The sequence below is a fragment of the Miniopterus schreibersii genome (assembly GCF_964146895.1).
Source record: "Miniopterus schreibersii genome assembly, chromosome: 13".
NCBI classification, from domain to species: Eukaryota; Metazoa; Chordata; class Mammalia; order Chiroptera; family Miniopteridae; genus Miniopterus; species Miniopterus schreibersii.
The window spans coordinates 26,639,701-26,651,848 of NC_138113.1; the positions used below are offsets into that span (position 1 = coordinate 26,639,701).

The window sequence follows — 12,148 nt, forward strand, 5'->3', positions numbered from 1 at the left end:
TTAAAATCAAACAAGTAAAAATCAAAAAACACAACAAAATCACACACATCACAGGAAGGGCAGGTCGCGGAGATATCCTTGCAGCCCTCTGGGAAATTGACATGTCCCTGTATCAAAATCGCCTTTGGGCCCCCAGAACTTTCTAGATATGCCCCTGCTCAAGTATGGCAGGAAGATTCATCTCCAAAGAAAAAAACAGCTAATTTGTAAGCGACTCTGAGGAACCCTATGTCATGTTGTTAAGGTTTTCGAGTACCACACACACAGCTGTAGTGAGAAACAAAGCCAGTTACTCTCTTATCCACTGCGCTGTTACCTGACGCAGATTCCTGGTGACTTTGACATCATGCCAGGCATTATCATTAAACTTTCCATTCACGGGCTCCACTAGTGCTTCAAACGCCCCTGATCCCAAATTAATGACCAGAGAGACAGCTCCATTTTTCAGGGCAAGATTGACATAATCAGCTGATTTCCCAGTGTGAAGCATCAGTCCATTTCTTTGAAGGGTTTTAAAGGACAGAGTTATTTCATCGCTGCTGCTCTGAATGGGGTTTTGAGACAGGTCGTAGCAGAAGTATTCAGATCCCTTGAAAGTGGCAATGTATTCTTCTTTTCCTAGAGGGAAACAGAGACACACACGCATAAGTAAAGCAACGCGCTACGTAAGGCAGCAGATCGCAACGGAAAAAATAATCAGTATGGAAATTAACTCTTTAGCTTATAAACATCAGGACTGATGAGAGTCCTGTCAAAGGAAGTCCAGCAGCACTGTAGGTGGCATCATATCCTATTTAATACAACTCCTCAGCTATTGGGCCATTCACTATAGCAGCTAAAGCTGACATTCTTGAAAATTCAATTAATTTTTAAGTATCACTGCAAGAGCTCTGACCACAGAGAAGCAGCTCTGCGACGTCTCCGGGGCACGACTCAGGTACCGCAGATGCATATGGGACGGTTCCCCTCTGTTGGCAACAACGGCTCCCCACATGCTCTCCATCCAAATAAGGCATTATTTTAATGTTCAGTGAGATGTTTATATTTAAAGATCTTCTCAGTGAAGAGCCAAATATCTTCATCACTGAGAAACCATAACAAATTATCTTTTGAGGGGAAAGCAAAATAAAAAAAAAATAGAATTTGGTCTGGGAGTAAATAGATCTCCCGTAGATCACATGCATTTCTTTCGCTCTGGATAAAAGGAGCAGCGACAGAAAATGTAATGGAGTTAGCTGGACTGCTGGTTCAGTCCCTGATCTCACCAAGCAGATGGTAGGGCTGATTTTATGAGGCTGGCAGGAATTCCAGCACATCGTGATGGAGAAAGCATATAAATGAAGTCTCAAAATGTTCTATATGTCTCAGTCTAGCATATTTAGGAGTAACAGTGTGACTCCCACAAGATGCTGGACAGACCCAACAGAAATGTGGCTCTTTGGAAAGAACTGTCTTCTTTCACTGATGAAATGAGTTTAACCAAAGGAAGAGTGTACGCCGAAAGCTCCCTCAACATCCTGCGCAATGATGGAATTACGCCAAGAAAAACGAGAAGGTCCGGTCTGGAATCAGCTTCTGATAAACTATAGCCATGGGACGCCACGTGGTACTGAAGAATCTTAAGCCATTTCACTGGTAATACAGCACCTCTGCTGTGCCAACTGGAGAGCTCATATACCAAAAGAAGTCTCATTCCAATGGTGGCAGTTGTTTGTTTGTTTGTTTGACCTCAGGGCTATTTCCATTTGACAGTCAAATAACTCATATCCTTGCATCAGAGCTCAAATCAAGGTTTCAGCTCACCAGTGTCCAATGACCCGACTCCTTGGATGCAGCAAGTGTCATTAGGGGCTGTAAGTAGGCATAACCTGGCACCGAGTAAGGCAGTGAGCACCTAGGGACTTTCCCAAAGGAGGGTGCCATTAAAGAATAGTCACTGCCTACTAGTAAACTATTAGTGAAGACTAGTGCTCAAGCCACTAACAGTTATCCATACATGGAGCATTCCATTTGATAGAAAACATTCCATTTGATTTCTTATCACAGAAAGGACTTAACCTTATATAATGGAACTACTTAGTTGGACGTGGTAGAAGGTGTTCAATCTTTGCACAGTAGATTGAACAAATGGATCTTTTCCACACAAAGTATCACTGATTTCTACTTTATAAAGGGGAATGTTGGACAAAGAGAGGTTAAGTGACTTCCCAAATTCACCCAGAAATTAATTCTCAGGACAATGTCCCTTCCCATATGCATGAGATAAAATCTCATTAACTTGACTCTGTTTCCACAACTTTCAAGTTCAGAGAACTTCTTTAATAAGTGAAGGATGCCTACAGGTAGATAGAAGTCCTACTGTCCTGACATCTATGACGTATTTCAGGCCATTTTCCTATGCCAAGAAACGGGATTACATTATTGTTCTTGATTTCCTTGCCTTTCATATATACAAACTCAGATCACACAGTTTTGTAAGGTTTTACTATATTCATGCGCTTTAAAGTGTGTTCAAACACAAACCAGAAACTAAAATCAACATGTGGAAAAAAACAAACAAACAAAAACAGACATTTGAGATAGAGGCTTGCTTTGTTTGTTTTTGTACTCCAGGAGTCAAATACACAAGAATATTTTTTCAAAACATCCTTGACTAAACAAAGGTACACACTAGAAGTTTACATTATTACATTAAATAATAAGCCAGGCTGTCTCTGACTATAAAGACAAAGCAAGTTTAGGGAACAGAAAAGGAAAGCCTGCCTATTGAAAATCACATCAGGTTAAATCCTCGGTCCTTAAGAAGAATAGAAAACAGCACTGTTTCACCTGCCACATTCTGTGTCATTTTGAAATTAAAACAATTAATTGATTACTATAAGGAAAAAGATTGCATTAATTTAAAGGTAGAGCAGTTACTCTTTTCTTAGATTTTGTACCTGATGCAATGTTATAAAACATTCCAAAATTCCCAAATATGATTCAACCTATGTAAGTTCTGAGGCTAACTTCTGTTATCTGAAGTAAGAAATCAAGCTTTATAAAATATTCATTCTTTAAGGTTTTATTTCAATTAGGTACACCTCAAGGCAACCAATGTGGAGATAAGTTACCAAACATCCATCAGATAACTCCAAAAAATAGATATACTTTTAATGATATCCTTGAAGTCATTAAATATGAAAACTAAAGAAGATATAGGCAATACTTAGTCCACTGCCTTCATTTATTAGATGAAGAGTCTTAGGGCCCAACAGATAAAATTATGGTCATATAATTAATTGGAATAGAATCAAAATATAACCTTGCCCTCTTGATTCCAATTTCATGCTCTTCCTTATTTCCCAGATATTGCCGTGAAATGAGCCTCTAATTCATGACCAAAAACTAAATGCAGCTTAAACTTGAACATGGTTTTCCAAAAATACCCACAAACAAACAACAACAACAAATACAAGCTAAGGTAAAAACAAAACAAAAACACAACACAAAACAAATAGCGTTTGAGCATTTTTAAAAATTAATTATAATATCATTCTTCCCAACACCATAACTCTAGGAAAGTTTTTGGTTAATTAAGGTTTATGGAGTAAGAAAGACATGGAGGTATCACAAATAGCATAAAGGAAGAAAAAATATGTCTCGGTTGATGGTTTATTCTTTTAATCAGGACTGTACCTAGATGATTTGCAAAATGATTTCATGTGATTTCTGTGTTTTAAATTTTTTAAAAATTTTTCATTCTCTCAGGGAAAAACCTTGAGCTAAGAATGAGGAGAGCTGAGCGATGCTTTCTTTGTAGCCACTTTTCAGTTCCCTGCCCTCGGCCACCCCACTTGGGCCCACTGGGTCTCATTTTTCTCCCTAGCAAAGCCACACAGCTGGTCTAAGTGATCTCCAGTGTTTAATTCTAAAATTCTATGGTTCTATAACATTCTTGATTTACTGAGCCACTGTTTTATCGATTCATTCAATAAACATTTACTGAGGCTCAACTCTGTGCCAAACTCTATTGCTTTCCTGCTGTCAAAATCAGGCAACATACTAGAGTTAAAATGTTCTTTCAAGATTTCTGATGGCTGCTGCTTTTAAAAGGAGATTTTTATAGCAACCTCTGTCTCTTTGGGCTTCTAGAGCTCGTTTTCCTCTTATACTGTAAGAACTTAAAAATTGAGAAAAACAAAGAGACCTGGAAAGATGTTCTGGTCACACTCTATTAGAAATAAACTTTCTATTCTGATCACCTTTCTTCCTTAGCTCCCCCCAAAATACCTCCAACAGATTTTCTGGCCCTATGTATGCTGGGGTGTTAAAAGAATATCTTTAATATTTTTTCTCCCAAATTTAAGGTATTTATCTATGTAAATGCAAATCCTAGAATAATAAAATATTTTAAGAGAAAGCTGGTATTAAACTAAGTTTATATGAATTCATTTGGGATTTTACACATTTCTCCAATAGATGTATAGAAGAATCAGTGAATGCTGAATAATGGTTTTCTATGGATAATGCGCTTAATTTGGAATTATTGAGATGCCCTGGGTTCAGTTCCCCACTTTATGGTTGGTGCTATATGACCACAGGTAAGTAATTGTAACAGAGTCTGAATGCCCTTCTACAATGGTTACATTCAGGCTGTCATGCCACACCTTCAGGTTTTTAAAAAAAATCAGGATCTGTAACATAATGATTATGGAATTGTTATTATTATTAATGATATACCAATTCCTCCATTACCTCCCCTTATCCCATCTATTGCAGTTGTGTTGAAAACATCGTCAATCAACATTGTCTAGCTCAGCAGGTCTCACCCCAGGTCCCTCATCTGATTTGAATACTATTTTCTCAGTTCTCCCAAGGATGGTACAAAACTAGTACCTTTCTAAATACACAGGAGAGAGGTTAATTCATTATGTACAATGTATTCTCTGTGGCTTTATTCCACTTCCAACACCAATAGAGATCAAGCCTAAGTGCAAACACACAGATTTTATCAGAAAGATTTTGGAAATAGCTCACAGAATAGAAGGACTCACTGAGCCACTAAGTCTTGGAAAGGGACACACACGGGGAAGATCTCAGCTCCTCAGAGCAGAGCTCCTGGTCTCCCCTGGGGTTGTATCGCCCATATAACTTGACAACATGAACCCCAGACTCAAGGAACTCCTCTCAAGTTCTGAACCCCCTAAAGGAGATTAACTTTGACTAGCTCACCTTGTGCTAACCAGAAGTCTTTACTCTCAGATGAGACTTTTATGACTGGAGTGGGGAGAATGGCAGGATGGTAAAACACAGACACGTGGGGAAGCATCGTGACAGGACAGCCCACCTCTTGATTAACACCTGACACTGTCAACAAGCGGATGTTGGGACCTAATACTAAGAGAGCATCCTTCATGGTCTCTTCCTAGCATGTGAAAAATTGTTACAATTTCCTTCTTAATTTTACCTATGTTATAAACTTAGGTCTTAGGGTCCATTGTAAAAATAAAATAAAAAAGACATTGGCTCATTTGAGACTAATTTTATTTGAACTGTGAAACTTTATCAGACAGTGAATCCCAGAATATGAACTTTAGAGTTGGAAGAGGGAGATCTATAAAAGTTATAGGTCTCCAGATTTTCTCTGGCATCTAAAAGGCACACATGAAGTTGGGATGGGAAACTGGATTTCTAAACCAGTTGATGCCAAACAGGGCTACAGCAGAATCACCTCAAAAACCCTTTTAAAAAACATATTTGCAGCACCCATTGTCATAGTCAAAATTTAATAAGCTTAGAGTGGTATTCCTGATACTCAGTATTTTTTAGTTACTTCCAATAGCCAGCTTATCTTGAAACTCAATGTTTTTTTGTAAAGTACTAGGACTTCCCTTAACTTACTTTCCACAGAAAGAACCCACTTCCCAAGAAATAGCACAAAAAGTGAGATGAAATAAAATGAGGCAATCAAAAAGTGAAGCGTATTCTCACTTTTTAGTTTGGAAGTCATGTGATTGGTGAGAGAACATTCTGGTCAGGCTGAATAATACCACCTCTTGAATTAGCAGCTACAATTCACAATACATCAATGCACTTCTCACAGTGAGAGTTCTCTGTTCTCAAGGATAGGACACATATCCACATTCACAGGCTGAAAATGCTGGGTTGTGTTTTTTTTCTTTTCTACTTATTGTAAGCAAACTAAATACCCTTTTGAAACAAGTCTTTCCTTTCTAAAGATCATCTGCCTTGACACTACATGTCAAGAATACAGGATATACTTTATATTCCATGCTACAAATAAGTTGCCTCCACCTCCATTCCCCCATTACATGCCTTCTCCATGAACAGTTCATAAAACTATAGAAGTTAAAGCAATCTAATTCAAGGACTTTCAAAAATTTCTTTCCAGTTACCCAGGATCCACATACAACACATCAGCTTTCTATTTGCAATGCACTCTTCTATTTTTTACAGAAATATAAATTGTTTTAAATAATTTCATTTTATAGATAAGAAAACTATGACCCAGGGAACTTGAGATTTGGCAAAAACCACTTAGCTTGCAAATGCCTCAGACTAAAATTCAGATCTCTGAGTCTGAATCCCATGCTTTCTCTACTCCCTTCTCTTTGCATTTCTAATGCTGATTTGCATAGGTTTGAATGGGCACCTTTGCAGTTTCAGAGGGAAGAAAATATTCATTTTGAAGAATATAGCACAGTCAGGTTTTTTCCAAGATGACATTCAACCCTAATTTAATCTCTTTCTCAGATATCTCATTTTTATAACTCAGAGAGAAAATATACAAAATTTTAGCTTTATAGCTTTCATATGATCAAAAATGTTACTGCTATTTTTCTCAGCTACAATCTCAAAGTGAAGTGATTATCTCAGCTCCCTCACCATATCTGTAATAATTATGTTAACCTTCTCATCATCAAAATTTGAATTTTGTAGTTTTTTTTATATATATAGCATTACAATGAAAGCCTCTGACTCAAACATTGATATCCCTCCTTCAAAACAGACAATGCATTTTTAGTCTACAGTATTGCTCATGATATGAAAAAAAGCTGTATCATTTTACAATAAAAATAAACATAAATTGAATACATATAACTATCTTGACAAGATGCTAATTACTGACTAATTAGGTATGTCAGGCTGAGGTGATATCATAAAATACTTAATATTCACAGTGATTCTCAACTTGGCATCACAATGAGATCACCTACAGAACCCTGAAACCTAGTGATGCCTAGGTCGTGCCCCTCACCTCACTATTCTTATTTAATTGGTCCAGTGTGTAGCCTGGACATCAAGATTTTCAGATGTTTCCCAGGTGATTCGAACATGCTGACATGGAAAGAATCAAGTGTTGAAAGAGATATGACCTAGGCATTTATTGTGAGATAACTGTGCCCCGATTAGTGTACTAATTTAGTTATAATAATGTGACAAAACCATATGGCTCTTTAAGCTATAATTTACACTTTAAATATGTCCATATATAGCACTGCTCTACATGTGCATACTGCTTGAGTAATTAATACGCAGTTGGAATACTTTGTCTTATAAGTTGGGAACACAAGTGCATGTCCTCTCTCCTCCTCAATGGTGCATTACCTGACAGACTTCAGACTTTTTAGGTCACAGTTTTCTTTTTAAGGGTCAATCTTAATGTAAAATCACGTCAGTGAGTATTCAACCCCTTCAGATAGTATGGAAAGCCGAAGCCTGTGCTGATACGACATCATATCTTGCTACCCACTCAATCGCATTAGCCAAACACATAGAAACCTTGCACTTAGCTGAATTCAATTGTTTTCATTTTTAAACTTAAAGAAGATGTAGCCAATCTCCAAAACTTTCCTTATACAAATATATAAGGTTCAGGTATTTCCAGCAAAACCTAATACAAATATTCAAAGAAGGAAAACGTTCCAAATCCTTAAAAACCTGTGCTTTTTATCTGCTGGTTAGAATAAACCCTGGAGCTGATAAAAAGAATATGGAAGCTAAATATCTCACTACGGCTACTTTAAGAAAGGATATTCTACCCTAAAAAGAAGGCCATGGAAGGAAGGCCTGGAAAGAAATAGATAATAGATAAGGAAAGATGCAGGACAGGAGCTCGCCCTGACACAGCGAGCGAGACGGGCCGCCCGTCGGTCGGCGACCCCTCGACAGGCCCGTCTTTCTGTCGCTCCCGGCCTGTCCCTGTCCCCGCCCGCTGCAGGCTGGCGTTTTCAATGTCTAAGTCCCTCTTTATTCGAACAGACAAACGCACAAAGGGCTGACTGGGCTTCTCCTGCTGCTGGGCCTTCATGAACAACCGGCTCAGGGTTCGAACGAAGTCAAAGGCAGACTAAAGGCCACCCCACAGCAGCCTTCAGTACGTTTCCGCTTGTGTTTTCTTTACACGCCATTTCAGTTGGGGAACAGGGTTTCCCCCAGTTCCCCCTCTGGCCCTGCTCGTCTGCCGGGTTGAACAGCGGGCTCTGGGGGCTGGGGGAGAGGAGAGGCAGGCGGGTCCGGTGGAAGGCCCCCCTCGGGCGGGCCTCGGGAGTCTCTGCCCAGACGGACCCTTTATCCTCCGGCCGAGTGGAGGGAGGCCCAGGAGCGGCCCTTCGGCTTCGGGTCAGCGGCCTTTCTTCCCGGCGCGGGCCCCGGACACGTGGGGCTTCTCCACCGAACGGAAAGGCTGCCGCTTCGGGCGATCAAGTGCACTCAGGGCCTTCGGCCTGCGGGCCGCCCAGCAGGCTGGAGGCATCCTCAGAGCAAAGCGGTCTGACAGCTTTGAGGTTTTCTTGGCGGCCGGGGAGAATAATTTGATTTCTCTTGGAATAAGGCCATATTCAGCAGAAAAGGTCTGCTGTGCTCAAGGTCACGGACCTTGGCCCCGTGGATCTTCAGTTATTCAACAGAACAGCCGCCCCAAGCCCTCGAGCACCTTCCGGCGCCGCTGCAGGTCTGCCTGTGAGGCCTCCCCGCGGCCTCCGAGCTCTCAGCCCCGCACGTCCCCCCGAGGCTGCGGTGCTGCTCTGCCACCCGCATTCCCCACACTCCCCTGGGGTTTCAAAGAAACGCTCCCATGAATCAAGATCAGTATATAGGAAAGTGACTAAATAGCGAAACTTCAAGGGGCAACAGATTTTTTCAATTGACGCATTTCAAAGCCTTAAGTCTTAAGCATCATTTCAGAATACGTATATTGTTTGCAAAATAAGCTACGGAAGCCCTGAGGAACTAATGAAACCATTAATTAAAAAACATACTAAAGACCTACTATGTGCGAGGCTCCATGTTAATTGCTTTGAGGAAAACAAAGACGAGTAACGCAGAGATCTATATTGCAAGCTGTTCACATCGCAAAGAGGTGCAAGGCATTCAAAAGGCCATGGAAAGTAAAAAGAGATTATTTCCAAAGTGTTGAGATACATTTCACACAGAAGGTGAAATTCAGATAACAACTTGAAGGATGACATATTTGAAATTTAGGGGATTGGGGGAAAAGCCACTCCAGGTGAGGAGATGGAAAAGAGTAAAAGTTTTGAGGTAAAAAATCAAACAATTAATGAGAGTTGACTATAACTAAGGTGGCATGGAGGAGAGGAATGGCAAGCGAAGGGAGGGCGTCTGATTCAGGCTGACTTGTAAAAGGCCTTGATAAAGGAAGGAGACAGGCCTGATGTTTTTATCAGGAACATCCACCCGAGAGCAAGTGGTGAGTTACTGAGTGGCATGAATTGAGGGACAATTGCATCCCATTTTTTGTTATAATAGTTTTGAACAATGCAGTTTACCGAAGATGAAGGTAATGATTTCAATGGAAAACTAAGGAGAGTTAAGCATTTGCAAACCACTGTTCAGGTTTAGTTCAGAGGGGGAAAGAACAGATGGATGGTCCATCACAAGGTATTTTTATTCTCATTGCCTATCAAGTAGACGAACATTTGTGAGGAAAAAGCCTTCATGCAAAAAGGGTTTACTCTGAATTATCTGCCAAGGAGGATATTGCTCTAATGATTGTAGAAAGTAAAACGAAGTTATATTCTATTTAACTGTGAGATATATTCTAGTAAGTTACATTAAATATGATTAAAGAATATAATAAAAAGTCTTCAGAGTTTTAAAAACTACCATATTGATCATATAAGAAATAATAGTGCAAAGTACTCTTTTAAAATGTTCTATGTGATGATCTTATATGTGGAATCTAATCAACAAAATAAATCAATAAACAAAATAGATCCAGAGACATGGAAGCATGAAACAGACCGAGGGATCTCAGCGTGAAGGGGGGGGGGGGGGGATTAACCTAAGAACCATAACCCAAGGACATAGCCAATAGTGTAGTGAGGACCTGGAGTGGGGGTGCAGGGTGGAGGGGATCAAGGGGAAAAGGAGGACATCTGTAATACTTTCAACAATAAAGATAAATGTATGCCCTAGCTGGCTTGGCTCAGTGGTTAGAGCATCAGCCCACGGACTGAAGGGTGCTGGGTTCGATTCTGACCAAGGGCACATACCTCGGTTGCAGGCTCAGCCCTGGTAGGGGAACGAGCAGGAGGCAACCACTCTCTCTCACATCGATGATTCTCTCTCTCTCTCCCCCTTCCATTAGCTCTGAAAAAGCAATGGAAAAAATAGCCTCAAGTAACAATTAAAAATAAATAAAGAAGGAGGGAGGGAGGGAGGGAGGGAGGGAGGGAGGGAGGGAGGGAGGGAGGGAGGGAGGGAGGGAAATTTTTAAAAATAAATAAAATGTCCTATGTGAAAGACAACTTTTCTCATAGGATACATTTAAGTGCAAATGTATACAGAGTCTAACTACATTTTCTCTGACTTTGTTCCTGGTGTCGTGGGAAAGAGCCCAGTCTCCAGAATCACAGGAGACAAACCACTCCATCGCTTATTAGTTTTGTGATGAGGGGCAGGTTTCCCCAGAGGTGAATGAGTTGATGCTTATAAAGTTATTAACATAGGATCTGACCACGAATGTCATCCCATTCTCCTGTACACAATGTTTGTTCATTTGGTTTTTTAAATCTTATAAAATCAATTCCATTCGTTTTATTTCATGGAGAGCTGCTTTCCTATCTTAATTAAGAAAATACTCCCCACCCCCAAAATTATTAAGATTTTTTTTGTCCTTTTTTCTCATATTTCTATAATAGTGCAATCCCTTTATTGTTACTGATGTGCAGGGTATGTGAGATGAACCAAATTTTGCTTTTCCACATGTATAATCAGTCCTTCCGACACTATTAAATATTGTCTTTTCCTTACAGTTTTTCAGCAGCACATGTATCACATGCTAATCTCCAAATGTACTTGCTCCATTTCTAAACTCTTTCTTCCCCACACACCTGTTTATGTGCCGGAATCAGACTGTTTTAATAGTAGTCATTTCGCAGCACCCTTTAATATCATGTCGGAAATTTACCCCAATTACTACCTTACTAAAAAAATTAGCCTTTTATATAAGTATATCCTTGAATATTAATTTTAGAATCAATTTGTCAAATCCTCAACCCTTTTCCTCAAAATGAGATTATGAGTTATGTTGCCCTAAATCTACAATTTAATTTAAAGCTTGAATCACCCTATCCAGGGGCAAATGGCTTATTACCCACTTATTTCAGTCCTGTTTTATATCCTTCAGTAAAGTTCTATTATTTTCTTTATGTAAATCTTGCACAAGGCCCGTATTTTTAATGTTTGTGTAAGCTTTTCACATTCCTAAAAATCTTAACGAGGTAAAAAGAAATCCTAACTATTTAAACACCTACATTCATTTAATATACCTGATGATTTGAAAGAAAATCTCATCAATATTTTTGCCTTCCCATTTTAGTCTTCTATCCTGATAATGCTAAATAACTGAATTTATAAGAAAAATATTCATCCTTTATATTATTCTTCTGGATCTGGAAAGAACAGCATTTTTATTTTTTACCAGACTTACATATGCTTCTTGAGTCATCAAGCCATACTATTTTAATATTATATCTATGGCAAGAAACAACTCCCATAAATTTCAGAAGAAACTATCAAAAGCGAAAAACAATATGAGAAAACATAATTTAACTAAAAACAAAGCAGCCCAAACATATCTAATCACCATGCCCTATAGTCAAAAAGTAAGGACTACACCATC

At 39.3% G+C, this 12,148-nt stretch overlaps 1 protein-coding gene across 17 annotated transcripts in view; it reads right to left on the reverse strand.

Annotated features, from left to right (window-relative positions):
* The window catches only part of NRXN1 (neurexin 1), a 916,928-nt gene that overhangs the window by 581,050 nt on the left and 323,730 nt on the right, over window positions 1-12,148 (reverse strand). For all 17 annotated transcript variants that reach the window (XM_081155805.1, XM_081155804.1, XM_081155817.1 and 14 more), the window contains one exon: window positions 317-618. In XM_081155805.1, the coding sequence (XP_081011931.1) occupies window positions 317-618 (302 nt within the window). The remainder of the gene's footprint in view (window positions 1-316; window positions 619-12,148) is intronic.